A 21,493-nucleotide genomic window follows, 5' to 3' on the forward strand; every position below is an offset into this window, starting at 1 on the left:
GAATAACCTTTTCATTCATAGTTTAATTGCTAAAGTTGCCCCATGGACTGTCTGACGTGTTTTCAATGAGCCATCAATATCCAAATTCAGATCTGATTTTAAATTAAATAACTTTGTATTCCAAAAGATGGATAGGTGAACAACTAAGTGATGTAGAAATACTTCTGTTTACCTTCTTGGTATAACGTATAATCTTAACACTAAATGATTCTTTTTGGCATACCTTTGTTATATTTTGTATTTCTTCCAATAGCAGAACTGGATGACAGTTTCTGAAATATTTTTGCCAACAATTACCAGTGCGTTCTGCATCAGAATAGCATTCTGAAATTACTGGTTGTTACACATATGGTTAATAAATCATATACTCTGGCTTTTCCCTTAAGCTTTGCATTTGTGTCAAGTTAAGTTTAGCAAACAATTCTGGCTGTGGCTGACTTTATGTTTAAAATACTTTATATATTAAATTTAATTTAAAATCAGGATGGCTAAGTCAAAAATATTTAAAGAAAATTTAAGTTTTGTCACAGCAATGTTGAGTATATTTTCACATCATATAAAGCAGAATTTGCTGAGATTCCTAGTGTCATGAGAAAAAGTACAAATGTATCAAGAACTGAAGTAAACATTTCTTGATGATGGTATTATACTGTGTGATGGGGTTGGAGGGAATGTTGCCAATTATGTTCGGTGATTAGAGGCAAAAGCAGAGCTGTGAAAACTCCTTCCATCTTAGTGAATGCACTTAGAGAGACTGGAATTCATGTGGACAATATGTGCAGTGCATTGATGAGTGTTGGGTTTGTCCAGCCGCTTTCATTTATCACTATGTTATTTACATACTGAACATCCATCTCCAGGTTATCAGAAACAGAGCAGTAATCATTAACCTGATTTAGCCATAATGGTGTTAAAGACATCAGGGAATAATTTTCACCATTTTGTTACTCAAAATGGCATAATCCAGATTGAATCAGAGAATCAGCATAATCCAGATTGAATCAGAGAATTTAAAAGCAGGGTGAATTGAGCCTGAAGCCACTCTCCCTCATGTTTCCTGTAATATTTTATGTTGGTTCAAGATTTACTTTGCTCAAATCAGGCCCCACTCTCAAAACTGGCTATGTCCCCAGGTTGGCACTGCAAAGATTCTGTAAACTGCACTGATTGGGAAGGCTCTTCAATTTTTGTTTATTTTCTTATAAACAAGTGGCATGTTTTAAAATAACTATGGGTCAAAAATATTCAACTTATAAGAAACTGATTAGGGCACATCATTGAAACTAGTACTTCAATATAACTTTCTTCAAATAATTTCCAGCAATTTTTAAATCTAGCTATTCAGGTTAGATATTCTTAGTAAAAGAACATGGTGAATAAAAAATATTTTTAGCTGTATTAAAAGAAATCTGCCATGTTATGACTCTTAAATACATCAAAGAATGTTAATAGAAAGAAAAATGACATTCATGACAATCTTCTGTTATACTGTTGAATTCCAAGAAGTTCATGGAAATATCACACTTGTGATGCAAATGAATTTTACTGGAAACTTGATGCATAACCTAACCAGTAAAATTTCAAACAGTTTCCCGAGTTTGGTCAAAACTTAAGAACACATGAAGCTGTTTCAAACAGTATGAATAAGCCCTTTGTTGAAAGCTTCTTACTTATAAAAAAACGCACACTTGTCGAAGAATGCCTTTCGCCATGTTTCTCTCATTGTGGTGATGCTGCTGCTATGTTTGAGGATGACAGAAAAAAAGGACTTCCTTTTTGTGGTGCATAGGTAAGATAGTGTCCAAGGTACTGAGCTCTCCGGGGTCCTTACTTCTATAAACATCACTCCAAAGAGTAGACATGACCATTTCAATGTTTTTGTCTTTTTCATGACAGGATATTCAAATTTATTAAAATGCCAGTGTTGTAATCATTTACAGATTGTATAATTATACAAAATGAAGAGGAAAGTGCTTTCCTGCCGCAACAAACTTAATAGGTCCAATTCTCCCATTTTGAGGTTAAGTGCTCATACCGGCAGGAAAACCAGAGTGTTTTCCACTGTCTTGGGCTGATAAGTGCCAAGTAATATTCATGCCACTTAAGTGCTAGGCAATGACTATCTCCCAACAAGAGAATCTAACAATCTTGCTTTGACATTCAACATGCATTACCATTGCAAAACCCTTCACTATCAACATCTTTGACCAGAAACTGAACTGGATGGACCAACCATTTAATTACTGGGGCTACAAGAGCAGATCCGAGGCTGGGAACTTTGCTGAGAGTAACGCACCTCCTGACTATCCAAAGCCTGTTCACCACTCTCCACTTGACTAGGTGACTGCAGCTCCAACAATATTGAAGAAGTTTGATACCTACCATCCAGGACAAAGCAGTCTGCTTTATTGTCACCCTATCCACCACCTTCAATATTCACTCCCCCCATCACTGATGCAAAGTGGCAATAATGTATATACCATCTATAAGATCCACTACAGCAACTCACCAGGGCTCTTTCTGCAGTTACCTTCCAAATCTGTGAACTCTATTACCTTGTATGGTAAGGGCAGCAGATGCATGGGAATTGATGTGGAATTATATCGCTGTTTTTCACTGTCACTAGGTCAAAATCCTGAAACCACGTGGACTGCAGCAGTTCAAGAATGCAGTTCACCACTAATATATATCATGTGAACTTTAGCATTATCAGCTATTTAGTCCAATACCTAATTAAATATGGATATTCATGCCATTTAGGAAACTCACACATCCATTTGTTTAAGGATAGAAATCAACAAATCGGCTGTAACATTCCAACTGATTCATCTTTCCATTTATTATGAACAAAAAACATATTGAAACTCAATATGCATTGGATGAATGTGAATTGGTCCCCATTGAGCTCCCATTGGATTCTGAGGTCCTTCATCCAAACCCAGGCCAGATAAATTTCAAAGTGTTAACCAACAAACAGGATATTTATTGATATGAGCGCTGAGCTTATTTGGAAAAGAGACTTCAGCAGGTCACATTAGTGAGTCAGTCATGTTTGTCACCTGATTTTAAAACAGGAAGATGAACTCTGCAGAGACAGAGGCCATCAACCTAGCTACTTTGAAGTCAAGCATGTCCTATTTTTGAAAAAAATGACATTGCTGCCTAGAAAAGCAATATTATCATTTAATTGACTTATCAATGTGTGTGAGGAAAAAGAACTTTCATATAATTGCTCAAGTCATTGCTGAGAGATAAATTTTACAAAATCCACCCACTGAAACCACACGTTGGAAAAATTAATTCACTGAATGAGACAATGTAGGATATTCAGTAGCAATGAGTAGTGGAGAAGATGAAACAAATTCGTTTGAGAATGTGAATACCTTTCTACAGTATGTTGCATTTGTGATGTGACAAGGGTGTTGAGTTCAATTACAGATATGGACAGCTGTTAAGCTACAAACAAAGTCAAGTGTCTCCTAGACTATTGTGCGACTGTCTAAATAATGTAGATTTTACATACATAAGTGCGCAATGACTGTCTCGGGTCTCCTGGAAGTGTAATCAGGGGATATCATTAATTCCCTTGTGATGAGTTGTTATGAGATACCCAAGTCACTCAACAGCTGAAAAAGTGGCCAAACAGGAAATTATATTCTTTGTTTTCAAAAGCTCGATTTCTGGATTTAGTGATTCCATCTAGTGTCACCTTCACAAATATGTCAGTCAGCTCAGTTGGTATGAGATTGATCTCTAAGTCACCAGATAGTGGATTTCAAGTCCTGCTCCAGGATTTTATGCACTCATCAAGGCTGATGGCCCGAAGGTTTATTATATGAGCTATTAAAATGAGGCCATGTCTGCTTGTTCCGATGGATCAAGTGGATATTAAAGATCCTGGGGCACAAATGCCCTAAGTATGCTGACCAGTGGTCTTAAGCGTTACTAGCAACAGATGACTGTTGAACTAATTGATGGCTGTAAGATCCTACCGTAGAAGACAATCTTGTTATAAAGACTGTCCTATTTGCCTTCATATTAAGTGACTGACCTTTTTAAAATAGTAATTGTGTGAACCTTTTTAGAGGTCACAAAGTCCCTAATAAACATAAACCTTTATCTGATGAGCCAATTTCAGTTTCCTACAACGATTCTCTTTGGGGTTCCAATAATGTCAGTTGTGTGGCTTTCAGAGCTGTGTCTATGCTAACAGTGTAACATGAGAAGTTGCAACAGAGGAGCCAAGGGCACCTTCCCCAGTTGATTTCAGCACTCTCCCAGAAATAAGAATTGTTCCTTTGCTTAATATCTCCCTAGATTGACACAGCTGACACATTGTGGAGTGTGGAATTATAGATGTGAAGTTATTGTGTGAGCCAATTCCCAGGGACTGCATCAGCATAGTGTATTGGTGCATGAATGTGACATATTATCCTAAATACATCCCAAAGATTCTTTGGGGCAGCATGGTGGCACAGTTGTTAGCACTACTGCCTCAGAATGCCAGGCAAATGTGTTTGATTCCCAGCTTGGGTCCCTATATGTGCAGAGTCTACACGTTCTCTCTGTGTCTGCGTGAGTTTCCTCCCACCACCTGAAAGACCTGCATTGGCCATGCTAAATTCTCCCTCGGTGCATCTGAAACAGGCGCCAGAATGTGGGGACCTAGAGAATTTTCACAGTAACTTCATTGCTGTGTTAATGTAAACCTACTTGTGACTAATAAATAAACTTTTCATTTTTACTTTGCTACATTTGAATATAAGAAGCTTTATATGCTAACTGCAGATAGAATACAATTCAGGACTTGATTTCACAACCTGTGTGATTGCTCCTTGTAGATAAATGGCTCTTCAGCTTTATTAGGGATTATATAGTTCTGATAATATGCACATTTGAAGTGCTCAAATAATAAACACAGAAGTGTCTTCAGAACAGTGGCTACCTGTTGTCGGGTAAGTATTCATCAGATTGAGATAAAGAATACAGATGACTGGGAGTGCAGGAGCACACTTGATTGTGGCGTAACTTCAGCATCACTGAAGTAGTTTGAGTGTGTTCCTAGACAATCTTCATCCTTGCAGTACAGACAAGTATTTTTTAAATGACAGTGCATACTATTATGTATTGCCCCTCAAGTCCCCAATTCCCATTGGTGACAATTCACTTTGCACCGTCTTCCATGTTGCTATTTTATTACGTTTTATACAAAAGAAAGATCTGCATTTGTACCTTTGACCCCTACCGCTCTCTCAAAGTGCTTTATGGCCAATAAAATTCTTTGAAAGTGTAGTCATTGTAATGGAAGAAATATAGCAGCCAATTTATGCACAGCAATCTCCTGAAATAACTTGACCAGATAATCCTATTTTTTGTGAAGTTTATTGAGGGGTAAATATTGACCAGGGCTGAAGGGATAATTGACTGGTCTTCTGCATTCAAGTGCCTTTGGGTTTTTGCAACCACCCAAGCAAGCAAATCGTGCCTCAGTTTAACCTCACCTGTGACAGTGCAGGACATCCTCAGCACTGTGCTAAAATTTTGGCGTGGGTGTTCATGCTCGAGTATGAACTTGAGTGGAACCTGCACTGGAACATTGTGATTCAGATATGAGACTATTATCATGTGAGTCACGGGTAGCATTCAGTGGTAATGTTGGGATTTTTAAAAATGTATATTTTATTTTGATGTGTGATTCACACGTAACCAGACATCCTTTACCAAATGCAAAACAAGGCTATGCTTCTTCTTCTTGAGTTCCCTGCCTAAAGCTAAGCGCCGTGATTTTTTTACTACCAAGTAGGGCAAGAAGGCAGGCCCTTCAGCCAGAATGGAGATCGAACCCTGTGCTGTTACGTTAATACGAAGGTTAGCGATACGAAGGCTGGTGGTGTTGTGGATAGTCTGGAGGGATGTCAGAAGTTGCAGCATGACATAGATAGGATGCAAGACTGGGCGGAGAAGTGGCAGATGGACTTGAACGCGGATAAATATGTAGTGGTCCATGTTGGCAGGACCAATGGGATGAAGGAGTATAATATCAAGGGTAGGAATCTTAGCAGTGTTGAGGAGCAGAAGGACCTTGGGGCCCGTGTCCATAGGACTCTTAAATCGGCCTCGCAGGTGGAGGATGTGGCCAAGAAGGCGTATGGTGTACTGGCCTTCATTAATCGAGGGATTGAGTTTAGGAGTCAGGAGGTAATGCTGCAACTTTATAAGACCCTTGTCAGACCCCACTTGGAGTACTGTGCGCAGTTCTGGTCGCCTCACTACAGGAAGGATGTGGAAGCTATTGAGAGGGTGCAGAGGAGATTTACAAGGATGTTGCCTGGATTGGGAGGCATGCCTTATGAAGGTAGGTTGAGGGAGCTCGGTCTCTTCTCCCTGGAGAGACGAAGGTTGAGAGGCGACCTGATAGAGGTTTATAAAATGTTGAGGGGAATAGATAAGGTGGATTCTCGGCGGCTATTTCCCAGGGCTGAAATGGTCGCTACGAGAGGACACAGGTTTAAGGTGCTGGGGAGCAAGTACGGAGGAAATGTTAGGGGTAAGTTTTTCACTCAGAGGGTGGTGAGTGAGTGGAATCGGCTGCCGTCGGTGGTGATAGGGGCGAACTCGCTGGGGTCTTTTAAAAGACTTCTGGATGAGTACATGGGATTTAATGGGATTGGGAGTTACAGATAGTTCTGTGGCCTGGTAGGTATGTATATGATCGGTGCAACTTGTGGGCCGAAGGGTCTGTTTGTGCTGTAGTGTTCTATGTTCTAATCTGACCCACATTCTAGTTAGCTGCCTAACCAGCTCCCCCATCATAATATTAAACATATGATATAGACTTCTGTATATGATTACAGCATATTGTATTGATATCATAATACTTGCTTGCTATGTAATTAATATCATTGGAAAACATTGAAAACTCCGTGAACCAGGTTGTGGTAACATTTAAGTCCTTGGATTTTTAACAGTTAAAACTGGAAAGGGAGGTCTTGAAGTCATGTAGTTCCCAAGACAGATTGGCTGAACTAGCATTGATCAGAACATGTAGTCAAACCAAGTCAGGAAAGGGGTGTAAATTGACCTGAGGCGAGTGATGTCACCTCCATTCATGAGCAGCATGAATAATTCAACAACTGCCAGACTGCACCAAGCAGCAGCATTTTGTAAAACAGCTGAATCGGTGTGGTTTTTTTGTGTGTGTGAGGAGCAAGACTGGAAGAGAAGCCACAATATAGCAATGCTCGAAGTGAGCCTGACTGACTGGCTGCATATAGTGCCGAATTTTCTATTCAAAACAAGCTTTGATACCTTTAATTTTGGTCTTGTGATGGTAGTGGAGGTGAGTATCCTCCCACCTCCTCACAGACCTTGAATGTATGAATGAAGCTCTAGGTGCTTGTCAGTGTGGTGCAGTCCTTAATGGCTTCCAGGTTAGTTCTGCTGTTTGAACAATATATTTCTATATATTTATTTACTGTCTAGTTGAGAAAGAAAGAAACCTGAGAAAATTTCTGTTATTTGTGTATTTTTAATGACAAACAGAAAACAGAATTGTTTGAATCCATTGTTAATGCCTGGGCAGTAATGCTTGCTTTCCCCAGCCATGTCTGCTCCAGCGATTTAATTCTGAGCTCTTTAGAATGGGAGGGGGCTGGAAGAGAGAATCATTATAATCCTGAGGCCTAGTTACATCATGCTTTCTGTTTTTTTTTGCTTCATCTCAGTTGATTTATTCACAATGCTGTCTTCGTGTTTTCAAAGAAATTAAAATACCTGGCCACTCAAAAAATAATTGAATTCTGAATGCGTCACAGAGTGGGTGCAGGGGCTGGCTGGCATTAAGCACTGGAGTCGGAGTCAGTGCAGCGTGTGATGGAGAACATCGTCCATATGGCTCCTCAGTGTGTGGCGCGTTGTTTAATCCCGAGAGACAAAATAACACCCTTTATTCAACATATTGGCATGGGGTCACTACAGGGATATCAGGGCAGATTCAATGTGTGTGTTATAGTTTTTGGCTTCATATGGTAACCTATTTATGCCCCTGATCCACATACTCACCCTTGGATATTACCTGAAACATTATTTTTACTGCATTTTATGTAAGCCTATCCATGTGCTAATTTTAAAAATTGTTTGCATGATATTTGCTCATCTCATGAAAATATTTTTCAACAAACCTTCCAAATTATTAAATTTCAATAATATTAAATTCTATGCAGTGCTGGTTTTGCACAGAAGCTATAGCAGTACATTGTATGAGGCAATTCCTTTTGAGCCTGTCATGTTAACAGGGTCAAAATAATGAATGGTCTTGACAGCCACTGCCAGCTATCAGTTTAACACTCAGCCAACCCATCAGTCCAGCACAATCAATTGTTCACTGCTGACCTGCTCAACCTTTCCCAGCCGTAATTGAAGGCTGGGGTGGTGAGGGTGCACAATTGCTTGAGTGCATAGGTTCTCTGTTGCTGGCAGCGCTCTGGAGTCCACCCTGCAGTATAAACAGACAAATATCAGAGCAATTGCAGATGAAATTGCTGTTATGTTTTGATAGTAAATCAGTTTGAGTGTAAATGGTCTGTTTAAGATACATTCTGGGAGGCTACCGGAGAGAGAGGCATTGGTTGGCGATGGTATATTTGGAAGGTTGTGCACAAAATGACTCTGATGCTTTCTGATTGTTGAAGTCTGCTACCTGGCCAAGTCTTTTTATCCACAGAGAAGATTTTATAATCACCAGAAAATGAAGCAAACTCTGGACCCCAAAAGAAAAATGCATATGCAGATGTCACAGAATGCTGTGCTGAGGCTGTGAAGTACAGAGCTGTGACCTACTCGAAGAATGTGATGGTAAATTTAGTGCTGAATTGTTAAAATTGTAAAAGTTCATTACATTAGAAATTTATTTTGCTGCTATGTCCACAGGATACTGCAAAACTGAAGTGACAGCTGAATGCATTTTCAAAAACAATTGTGAGCAATATTATTGATTCCCTTCTCTGCTTTGCTATTTTGTCATCCAGTTCTTAATTTTTAAAAAAAATTGTTTACGGGATATGGGCATCGCTGGCTGGGCCAGCATTTATTGCCTATCCCTAACTACCCTCATTTTCAGAGGGCATTTGCAAGTCAACCACATTGCTTTGGGTCTGGAGTCACATGTAGGTAAGGATGGCAGATTTCCTTCCCTAAAGGACAGTAGTGAACCAGATGGGGTTTTACAACAGTTGACTATGGTATCATGGCCATTTCGGATTGTTATTGAACTCACATTTCACCATCTACCATGGTGGGATTTGGACCCAGGTTCCGATCTTGCCTTCAGTCTCTGGATTGCTAGTCCAGTGACAGTACCACTATGCCAATGCCTCCCCAAATTAGTAATGTTGCTGTTCTGTAATATTTCAGGCTATTTCCATTGTCCAGTTAGTCTTTACTTTTTTTTTATATATACAAACCATTAGTTAAAAATATGTTTTACATTTGCAAAATTTTGAAGTATATTGTCCATTTTGTATGTGCTCTTTTGTTGTTTAATGGGCATACGCCAAAAGCAAATCCTCCAATTACAAATCCCTGTTTGGAAGCTGAAGACCAATTAGGCCTAAAGGCCTGTTTCCATGCTGTAAACCTCCAAGCAGTTCCTGTTCAATTATTTTTTATCCAGCGTAAGTAATCCTAGTTGAATGCTTAAGTTGCACAATTTAAATGATCATCTGTTGAAGTGGTAGTTTTATAAATTAAATCCATTATTTTTAATTTATTATACCTGGTAGAGTCTAGAAATAAGTCAAAATTAAAAAGAATATGACTTTCTTCAATGAGAAATTACAGTTAAGGTAAATCTGCTTAAAGGAGTAAAGATGATAGAGAGTGCTAGGATCCCGATTTCTATTTATGAAGAATATTCACATGCCAAATGTCAAATGTGAATAATTAGGTGTCCAATCTTTCATTCATTGCCATCCAGTATTGGATTTCAATCCACTTGCCTTCACCAGCCATGAACTTTTAACAGTTTTGTGATAGCTATGGTCTTTCTTTGAATTGCAATAGTCCCCCAAAACAAGCTATTGAAGGCTAGGAATATTTCAGGGTTAAATGAATGAACTATAAGAATGTCTTATATAGTAGTGATTACTGATTGTTATTTTTGTGCAACTATATTTTAGACTTTTGTGCTCATCAAGATGAAGGATGTCAGTGCTGGGAAATGGAACCCCTCCTATGTTGGGTGCTCAATATCAGTTTGAAATATTCTCACGTCAGGTATGATGATAGATGCAAAGCAAAGCACCCCAACTTGAGAACTGCATCCGGCAACACTTCCATTTCCCATATCAACCACTCTTGAATGAATGAGAGTGACCATTTATTGTATTTTTTAAATGGTGTTGAACCACTTTGCACCATTCATCAAGCGGTCCCAAAAATTGGGAATTTCAGTCAGCCTTTCCTTAGCTGGTTATTCATGATTATTTCTACAACAATTTTGTCTTGAAAGATAGGTTTATGTGTCCAGCATTAGCTGAAGCAAGGCACCTTGCAGTGAACACCCTGAAATGGATGTTTTGCCTCGCTGTTTTAGTTCTAAGAATTGCCAATTGATAAAGATTGCAATTGGCAATGGTGCAGCAAAGTTAGCATGGTATCTGGAAATGTTAGGTTCGATAGTCTAGCTTCTTAGCCAGTGAAATTTAAAGGTAGAGAGAAAAAGTAAATGATGGAGAAGCAAATCAGGTTAACTATGGTAAAATTACACACAGAAGCAGAACGGTTAAGAGAGGAAAAAACAAAGGAGAAGTCAGAAAAAATGTAAAATCCATGTGGAACTCTTCACTGAGAAGAGCAAGATTTCTGGGATTCTGAGATTTCTTTGGGTTATTGTTCCCTTTCTGAGCCTGCAAGATTGAGTAGAGCATAATAGCTTTCACTCACGTCATTAACAAAGCCCTTAAGACCAGAATCACCAACCCTAAATGACTGCATTATGATTCGTTTGTATTCATGGTAAAAAATTGAGCAATTTCATGACGCGCAAAGGGACACTCACAGCGAGATGGTATTGTCTTTTGGTTTATAACAAGGCTAGCGGTGGAGCAGAACAATTTGATTGGGGAGGATGAGGGGGGAAGAGAGATGGTGGTGTAGTTACAGTGTCACTGGACTAGTACTTCAGAGGTCCAGACTTCACTGGGAACGTAGGTTCAAATACCACCATGGCAGCTGATAGATTTTTAATTGACTTACTAGTCCAGTAAAGTAACAATGAAATTATTATCAATTGATGTAAAAAGCCATTGGGGCCACTAATGTACTTTATGGAAAGATATCTGCCTGATCTGGCCTACCTGTGACTCCAGATCCACAGCAATGTTATTGGCTTAACTGTCTTCTGAAACGGCCAAGCAAACCACTCAGTTCAAAGACAATTAGGAATGGGCAACAAATGCTGGCCTCGCCAGCAGTGCCTGTGTCCCATGAAAGAATAAAGCAAAAAAAAATTCATGCAGCAATTTGTGTTGAATTAAAATTAATAGTGTACCTCTGTTCTTCTTGGCAAATTATTGTGTCGTTTTTTGCATACTAGTAATCATCATTGTTTTTCCAGTAATTTCAGGACCATTGAACTGCAGTAGTGGGTGGGTTGAAAGCTACAGTTGCATATGGTATGATCACTCAAGTTGCGAAAACCTGCTTGAGTATTCTAGACTCACTAGAATTGTAACTCTTCACATACTGAGTGAAAATGAGCAAGTATAAACAGTGCAGTTAGAACACACCAAATTAGTAGATTGCTTACTTAGAAACAGGCATAACAATTCCTTATTCTTACCATGGCTATCAAAAGAGTGAGAACACTGAAATGTAGGGAAACTGGATGGAATCAGATAGTGAGCTTATTTCAAAAGCATAAATCGCAATAAGGTGGTCAGAAAAGACACACCATTATTTGTAGTGAAAAGAAGTGCTGAGGTAAGTAGCAGTTAGCATGTTGATCAGGCTTACATTTGTCCACATTGTGTAAAAAGCTTGCATGGAATATTGCAATAAACCTCCCAAGAGTGAATGTGTTAAAGTATTTTATCCAATTTTAGAACATCGAGTAAAGCATGGTACCATTGGAAGTGATAACCTCAGACCACAGCAGAGAAGGCTTATGTTACTATTACAAGTTACAAAACCTAATCTGCAATGATTGTTTGGGCTGACCTCAGCTCATCTTTGAGTATAGATCATTAACATACTGTCAGAACTGTCACTGAAAAACCCATCACTATATCTGGCTTCGACAGATTTCATTGTAAATTATACTATTATTTACCAATTGATAGGTCTTCCAATGGTGCCACAGCATCCATGAGTGTGGATGTCATCTCATGTAGGCTCCACGTAATAATGGGTCTTGTCAAAGAGCTATAGGAAGATAGGAAAACCATGTTCCTGAACTTGTTATTTCTATATGTATTAAAATAATATGACCTGATCTCCTGTTGCATATTGGGGCTGTGTACTTTTCGAGCAAAACAGAGCAAGTAGCCAAGAGATAATAAGACCAGGAACATGCAGACATAATTCAGTTCCCATTTCAAAGTCACATGTTCTGACCTTATTGTCATATTTCAAATGTAATTTCACATATAAACTTTCTGCTGTAAATCCAGCTTCCCTCCATGTTGGCCTTGTGGTGCTGGTAGGAGGGTCTAATTACAATGTGTCAGATATACCAGACAGTTTCTACTACAAATGTTGTTCATAGAATTTAGAACGCTTAATGCTGACAGGCGGTTGATTGTCACTCACCACTGTGACAGTCTTTTTAGCGAGCTCTGCACTGCAATCTCCGGCACACTGCCATATTTTTGACAGTTGGAAACTTTGCACTGGTATGGGTGGGCGAAGCCAGCTTTGGAACGCCATTTTGCAGGGTGCCCCATTCTGCCAATGAACTGGGAGAGTTCTCCCACCCTCCATTGGCAGCGATACTGTTTGCCCCGCCACATGGCTTTGGGGCACAGGCCCTACCGATGGGTCCCCTGGTGGACCCCCAACATGCCCACCTGTCATGACTCACTACACAACAAAACCCTGCATGACCCGACCTCCCCCAAATCCCACCACTGTGCATAGTCCCTTCTCACAGTCACAACCCCACTTAGGCTCCAATCACTTGGCACTGCCCCTTTCTGGACGCGAAGCCATTTTCGCCAGCAAAACAGGACCGGGAAGGTAGCAATTTGTTTCGTACAGGGTGCGAATCGGATTTTTGACTGTGTTCGTGGATTTCCACGCTGATCGACAGGTGTGGCACACTGGTAAGATCACACCCAAGGTTTTTATTGTAGACAAAAGAATCAGATTGATGTCTTAATTGCAAGGCTGGTGTAAATGTGCAAATGGTAAGCAACCAGCTAATTGTGCAACGTGCAAGAATTTTCCGATCTCAAATGCAAGTAGTTACTTTTCCTTTGGGCTGATATGCAGTTTTTTGCCTGTACTTTGTAATGGGTTCTTCGTAACTTTATTAAATTTATTGATATTTTTCTTTTGATTTGTGCCATAAGGCATTACTGTAAAATCTTATTCTTTAATTCACCTGTTCTCCTAGCTAGGAAAAGGCATCACCAGATTATGTAACCCAACTGAATTAGTGGCTATGTGTCTTTTGAATAATGTATCAGCATATTAGTTTCTTCATGTTCATGAGATCACTATTATTGCTGCACAGTCCTTCATCAAGGAGAAATAGACACAAAGGAACACAAATAAAGTTCATTTTCTCTATAACTAAATGCATTTTGGGAGTTCTCCCAATTGCCTTGCAAACACTAACAACGTAGCACTAAACTGTACAGACCAGATAGTCCTGTTTCCAGTTCCTAATTGGTAATGGGCAATTGATCATTACAATTGACTTCTGCCCCAAAAAGCTAAATCAGAGAAATTAGCTGGAGATCCCTTCCATGATTACTAACCAATGAGTCTTGCTGGAAAATGCATGTGTTCATGTCAAATGGGACTTTGATTAGGCTCATGTTCTTATTTTAAAGTAAAGTGCCTGCTTCTTTCAATAGCTACCTGTTGTATTAAATCTCATCGACATTGTGATTTGGCCATCTTCACCTTTAATATGAATCATTTATGAATCAAAGCCTTAGAATCATAGAATTTTACAGCAAAAATTGACACTATTTAGCCCTTCTGTGTCTGCTCTCTGAAATGTGCGTTCCATTCTCTTGCTCTTTCTCTGTATCCTTTAAAATATTTCTTCTCCAAAAAATTGTTCACTTCATTTTTGAAAGCAGGTAGGAATTTTGATTCAGTCGCTGTTTATGATGAGCCTTGGAATCCTAACAATCTTATGTGTTCAAATCAAGGTTTCCCAACCTGTTCCTTTGCTGATTATCTTAAATTTAGTTGCGGTCAAGTCAATTTTTTTCCTTATGTTTACCTCCTCAAAACCCCTCATAATTTTGAAATCCTCCATCAGATCTCCCTTTAACCTACCTTAAGCTGATTAGAGGCCCAGTTTCTTTTCACAGATCTATTTGATCATATCAAGTTATGTTCAATTCATAATGCACAGAAATCTTTAAATGAAATAGTTTCTCTCAATTTTTTTACCTCCCTGTAAATATAGGTGTAAAATATGTAGTTTTATGTATATACATCCACAAAGATACTCATTCACTAATTTAGGGAAAACATAACTTGTTTATTTACAGGTTAAAACTATACATAGGCTTGCAACCTTGTCATTGCAACCAGCTCATGAGATGAGTTTGAGTACAGAAGCCTGTACTTGCCAAGGTGATCCCCACACTGCTCCCCAATAGGTTCCCTGGGTCATGTAATCCTTACTCTACAGATTGGTGTTTAAAGGGACAATACCACACATCAGTAGAAATGTGTGTTTAAATGTTATGCTATTGGAAATGGTGGCTGATTGTAACTTTCATTTGGTATTGTGGGAGCCACAATATGTGAACTATTAAATATAGTAGAATTCAATGTTACCTCACTACATACTCTACTGATCCATCCCTATTGGTCAGCTGGAACAATTAATCAAAATCCAACGTCATTGATGTACATCAAACATGGTCCTCTAGGCCAAACTGATGGGATCAAGATGTGGAAATAAATTTCAGTATAAACCCTTCATCAGTTTTAGGTCAGCAAAAGTAGTCAGTCTGACGGTGCCTCTGTGGTTGTCACAGAGATCCGCACATTTCCATGAATAGATAGGAAAGCAATGTGTTGTAATGAAATTGCTTTGGCTACAAAGTAAACTCACCCTAAAAGAAAGAATTTCTTCGTCACAGGTTCACTCAAGAGCATGCTTCAGAATCTGTCACCATAATTGTAACTTGGGGTACAAATCTTGTTTCATCTGTTCCTTAGCCTAAATCGAAATAATTACCTGAATCCTTTGTGGAATTTATTGTACTTACATGGGGAAAAATGCAGGTAACTATACCAAAGCAACTTAACAAATAGCTCAAATGATAGGATTTCAGAATGGGACCAAGTTATCATCATTGGGGGTGACATTTAACTTACTGCACACACCAGTCAGGACCAGTGGTTAGGTAGCTTAGATTTCATACAACAAAAAGGAACTTGCACTGTAAAGCCACCATTCTACTTGAATTTTGCATCAAGATCTTACAATTTACATTATCCTGCAACTGATGGAAAACTGTAATGCGGTCATACAACTGATACAGAATCACACCAGGGCCTGGCTGACAACACAGTGTCACAATTTGCATTGTGAAGCAATCATACTCCTGTTTCATGCAAGTGGGCAGACTGGTTGCTCATTAATTTGTTGGCCTGTCTAATTAGTATCATGCAAACCTTAGGCATGAATGGAGTTGCAGTGGAGGTGCTTCACCCCACCACCCCGCACGCCCCACAATCAAAGAACGGTTTTCAATTTCTTGTCCTACATTTTCAGTTGCAAAACAAATAGCTAAGTATTGAGTATCTCTCTCTTCATGATTTAAAGATGAAACTCTCTAACCTTTATTGAATAACTTCACTTAATATATTTTTATATTCTGATGTTGCAATGATACTTTTGGCAAATAGATGTCTTCTGCCCAGTGTTTCTGTGCAGCCAATATGACGATCTGCATACATTTAAATGCATGTCCAAATGATTAAAAGTTGCTTACCATTTAAAAGAACATTAAGTTCTGAGATTGTAGGCATTAACCAGACTTGTTAATTTTGTCAGGAGGATTTTACACAGAACAAGATCGGTGACTGCAGGTTAACAGACTGTGCTGTGCAAGATGTTCACAGCAGTTGGATCCTGTAATTTTATATTTGCTTGTTTCCATTTGTTATGGCAAGAACGTCATTAACCTTGGAACAATAAGAGAATTGTCAAAGCTCCAGGGTCACACTTTTGCATTCTACAATTCCATAATGGGACAATAAACAGCTGAAAATAAGGTAATGAGTAAAGCTATATTTAGGTACATTTTAGACAGTATGCACTTCAGACTATATATGTTCAACACAATTGAAGCAAGACAGACATGTTTTAGCTGTGATATGTGAAACGTCACAGTATTTCATTAAGTTTGTGAAAAGTAACAATAAACCGTTTCCAACTGAGTATTTTTCTTTTTTGTAGCTGTGGTGCCAGTTCTCAGTTGAATTTTTACATTTTGGCAACAATTTCAGCATTGAGCAGTCATGTCAAGTGCATGCAAATCATTTAACACAGGAATGGATTATAATCCCATTGATAAGAATCAACACACTCCTGTGCTGTTTTCAATCATGCCCAGCTCTGTAAAATTTTTCAATTTTATATACTGGGAAGAATATAGCATGAGATTGGGAATAGAATACTAACAAAATGCATTATTATCCAAACACAAACAAAATAGGCTGGGAAAACTGGAAGCAGGTTAATGTTTCAAGTCCAATATGACTTTTCTTTGGAACTGTTGAGTTCTAAGGCAGTCATATTGGATTCGAAACATTTAGCTCTTTTTCTCTCTCCATAGATGCTGTCAAACAGCTGAGGTTTTCCAACACTTTTTGATTTTATTTCAGATCTCTAGCATCCATAGTGTTTTGCTTTAGTTTTAACATTATTATCCAATCTTTGTTGGTAATCTTTCGTGTATACATATTACAAACATGAAACAACTGTATTTGGATCACTGGCAGATCTTTCAAGTTGGCTGTATGCAAAAAATAACTTAAATTGAAAGAAAATTGGACAGGGTGCATTGAACAAAATATATAGCACAGAAACATGTTATTCAGCCCAAACAGTCTATCCCTACGTTTGTGCGCCCCTTGAGTCTTACTTGCTAAATCCTCTTGTCACCTTCTCTCTTTTGTGCTTCCCCAGCTTTCCCTCAGATATGTCCATACTATTTGCCTCAGGTATACAGTTTTGACTATTTTGCCCCAATATTTAAACAATGAATCAACTTGCATTATTTGGTATATTTCAGTAGTGAAATTTGCTGAATTAAATTTTGGGAAAATTTTTAAGCTAACGTTAACAAAGAGCTAATGGAATGGTTGTCCTCTTTTCCATTTAACATCTAGCTAACATTCAGTGTCCCATTTCCCTTAGCCAGAGAATAGCAGAATGTAACACCATCCTAATACGTCATTGTGGTTCAGTATCCTTTATCATTCTGATACATTTAGCTAACTGCATCTGTACGATATTCTTTGTATGAAGTGTATGAGACATATTTGTAACTCAGCAACCATTTTCATACCCGCAGAAAATGTTAAGCAGCGCAAGAATTTGTTCATAGCTTCCCAAAAAAAACAACTTAATGCCATAAACTACGGCATTAACTGAGTGCCAGATTGTGCTAAAACGGTACATTTTTATCTTTCATCCAGCTAGTCAAACTTCTAACCCATGTGACATTAGGATATATGTAAAATGCCATTGAAATAGATCAGAATATGTTGATAACCTTAAGACAGTAGAAGGGGCAGACAAATAGCATGGGAAAGACTGATGCATTGCCATTTAGCCAGACTTCATCTCAGTGCAATTAATGTGTTAGTTTGTGTGAGATTTGTGTTCATTGTTGCACATAAGTTAGCAGAGCAACCCCATTTGTTTCAAAGAAAATACTTCAATACATTATCAATCAAATTGTGATTAGCACAGGAAAAAGTGGCACTGCTTATTCTGATGTGAAACTTGGTCCCATCAAAATAAAATAGGAGAAATTCTTAACATACTGTTACCAGGTCTGCTTTTGAGTTGAGCTGATCAGGATATTAAAGATAATAAACTGCTTGACTTGTTGCTATACACCTTCGGCTTGAACCTAACTTGGTTTTATTTCAGTACAGAGACCAGTAAAATATTTGTTGTCATGTTAGTATCTTTATTGATATAGTGCTTATTTACATACGGGATTTCTAGTTATTTTTGTCAAAAGCTTTTACAAAATCAACATTTCTGGAAAAAGCTGAGTAAAGCTGACCATGTGTAAGACTAGGGCTAGGAATATAACAAATATTTCCTTATGTCATGACCTTGCAAACATGAGTTCACCATCTCAGTACAAAATCAGACCTTTTAATAAGAATATTTGCGAACATGGTGTAAAATTATTTGAGAAGAAAGGGAATTCTTTAATTTTGTATTATTGTTAAAGTTATTAATATGCCTAAGAATATACTATCACTAACAATAACTGACTGTAATTTTTTGTTGGCAATTAAACAAAGGCAATCCTTCTTGCTCAGTGATAGGAGAGTTCAAGTTTATTGCTAACCACTAATCACAAAGATTAAATATCACCTCAAAATATCACCTGTTTCCTCCCGTTGATCACGTATGCACATTGTGTTCTATTATGCGAACAGGGTGCAGTGATTGCTTACTTTCAAACCACTTTCACAACCAGCGTGTCATTACTGTATTAGTTTAATTGAAATGATAAGATGTATGATCTCATGACTGCTTCCCAAAGAGAGTACCCAACCTACCTCTGCATGGTCCCTTCCCCTGGTGGCCAACCGAGACTTGGGAAGAGATGAACATTCTGTCATTCAGTGACATGAGGATACACCACTGTGCTACATCTTTCACATTTTTTTCATTTTATTATCTGCTACCATTAACTAAGAAAGAGAATCAATCCCATCTATATAATATTTAAAGTGGATTCCAGGGAAGATTTTTTTTTCTCTCTTGTTTCCAGAAATGTAATTCACCCCTAAACTGTTTTATGATTTTTTTTCTCCCCCTTCGGTTCTTCCCACACACAAACATTCCTTAACCTCACAGCAACAGTTACAATGTCACCCTGCCTCTGTCATCACAATGACATTACATATAAATATTGGCGACACAAAGCAAACTCTATCAACAGAAGCTTAAAATTACTGTCAAAACCAGGATTCCAGCAACACAAGTTTAAACAAGTGAGTACTTTTTCAATTCTTCATTTTTATCCCACCTTAATGCTCAGAGCTCATACTTAAATTTTTGCCCACAAAGTGAAGCCAATGTTAGTACTGAAAACTAAACAGCATTTTTCAGTTTCAAACAGTGGTTTTAATGAGGCTGTTGGGTGTAATTTGTTGAGCTATTATTTTTAAAGCAGGATTAAATAATTAACTTATTAATGAGTAAGCAATTTTTATTAATGAAAATTTGCTTTGTGAAAAAACCTAGCTTCTTTGTGGTCTTTCTAAATATTGTATTCATGCTATTTACTACTTTTCCCCAAAAACTTCTGACGAGAAAACTTTTTAACACACTACACAGATTTAAAAATAACTTGAAGTAGACTGTTTAATTCTATTTTGTTGCTATTGCTCATCAACACAGTTTAATAGTGCCTTTAACTAAAAGAGTTAATTTCAAATCATTTATGTAATTCCCAGAAATTGTACTATGCTCCATGATGAATGGTTAACTGATAGAATGTAGAGTTTTTTTTTTGTTGTGAGTGCGCTTACTTTTCTATAATTCCTGCTGTGCCAGTAGCATTCAATGCTGGCTACAAACACTTGCCCTCCTAAAGAAGTGGCACACGACAGGATGAAGAGTCTAATAGGATTATAGTACAAGGCCATTCATACAGCTCCCCCAATGATGCAGTAAGTTTATCCAGCTTGGCAGTGAGCCATACAGACTGGAAAGGTCTATGCTGATTGAGTTGATCTTGGCCTGTCAGCAGGAGTAGGGTTGGGACTGGCATGGCATCTGAGAGGAGATAAATCTGGGGAGGAGTTCTCTGCCCTCCCAGTTATGTGTTTCTCAGCAGTGGGAGGTGACACGCTCTTTACTGGCAGAGATTTTCTGGTCCCACCACTGTCAATGGGATTTCACACCTATGTCACCCCACGCAGCCATGAAACCCCCAGGAGGAGATATGCTGCCAGAGGGACTGGTGAGTCCCGCCAGCATGAATGGTTGGAGAATTCCCCCCATGATATATGTATGTGGTCTGAATGCAGTTATAATGCTGACCAGGAGAAGTGCCTTACACTGAGTAGTTCAGTGACACGCTGTTTCAGGGGTCAAATAGTAATAATGGGTGTGGTTTTCCCACCCTTCACGCCAGCTGGATCTTCCAGTCTTGCTGGAGGTGACGACCCCCCCCCCACCCCACTTGTGGCAGGTTCACTGGCAGCAGGATGCATGGGCCATGCAAAATACTGTAGATATTGGTAGGACTGGAAGATTCTGCCACTGGCCATTGGCAAGCTGCTGGAAAACACAAGATGGAGGGCTGGAAATTCTGGCCCAGTGTCTCTGGGTCAGGTACCAATTGGTTCATCCATAAAACCATGCTATTAAATAGGTTTAGAAAATTGTTATATTTCTGAGCTATGTCTTTTTAAGAAAAAATGGAAGAAGTCATGTCAAGCGGCATGCTTAGCACTGCTGTCTCATAGCGCCAGGAACCCAAGTCCAATTCCAGCCTCGGGTCATTGTCTGTGAGGAGTTTGCATGTTCCCCCCTTGCAAACTCCAGACAAAAACCCACAGGTTTCCTCCCACAGTCCAAAGATGCGTGGGTTAGATTGATTGGCCGTTCTAAATTGACCTTAGTGTCAGGGGGATTAGCAGGGTAAATGCGTGGGGTTGCAAGAATAGGGCCTGGGTGGGATTATGGTTGGTACAGACTGATGGGCTGAATGGCCGCCTGTACTGTAGGGATTCTATGATTCTAAGCAGATTTCAGAGCAGATCACGGTAGCCGTGGAGCAGTTAAAGACTAGAAGGAGGACCAGAATGTGTTATTGTGGTGAAGGTCTAAGGTGTTTACGTTGGATCAATTGCAGTGGTCTCTTGCATTCACAATATATAGACTATGACTCTTACAAAACCTCAGCAAAGATTTGAAAATATCTGGATATGAAACATCGTGTTGTACGCTGTCCATTTATTTAAAAGATGAAAGGGAGTTGGGGGCTAAGAATAGCTAATCAGCATTTCTTCCTATGTTTTGTGTTGCCATGGG

At 38.8% G+C, this 21,493-nt stretch overlaps 1 protein-coding gene across 12 annotated transcripts in view; it reads left to right on the forward strand.

Moving 5' to 3' along the window:
• The window catches only part of gramd1ba (GRAM domain containing 1Ba), a 689,080-nt gene that overhangs the window by 536,967 nt on the left and 130,620 nt on the right, over nucleotides 1–21,493 (forward strand). Inside the window, exons 1-2 of one of the 12 annotated variants that reach the window (XM_080214717.1) lie at nucleotides 8,778–8,853; nucleotides 10,176–10,272. The exons of 10 other annotated variants lie outside the window; for them this stretch is intronic. In XM_080214717.1, coding sequence (XP_080070843.1) covers nucleotides 10,217–10,272 — 56 coding nt within the window. In that variant the 5' untranslated portion in view covers nucleotides 8,778–8,853; nucleotides 10,176–10,216. Of the gene's footprint in view, nucleotides 1–7,285; nucleotides 7,431–8,777; nucleotides 8,854–10,175; nucleotides 10,273–21,493 lie in introns of those variants that run through there. One more of the 12 variants, XM_080214720.1, reaches the window with a different exon arrangement.

The sequence above is a fragment of the Carcharhinus amblyrhynchos genome, chromosome 29, assembly GCF_965287045.1.
Source record: "Carcharhinus amblyrhynchos chromosome 29, sCarAmb.v2.hapA, whole genome shotgun sequence".
In the NCBI taxonomy this organism is placed as follows: domain Eukaryota; kingdom Metazoa; phylum Chordata; class Chondrichthyes; order Carcharhiniformes; family Carcharhinidae; genus Carcharhinus; species Carcharhinus amblyrhynchos.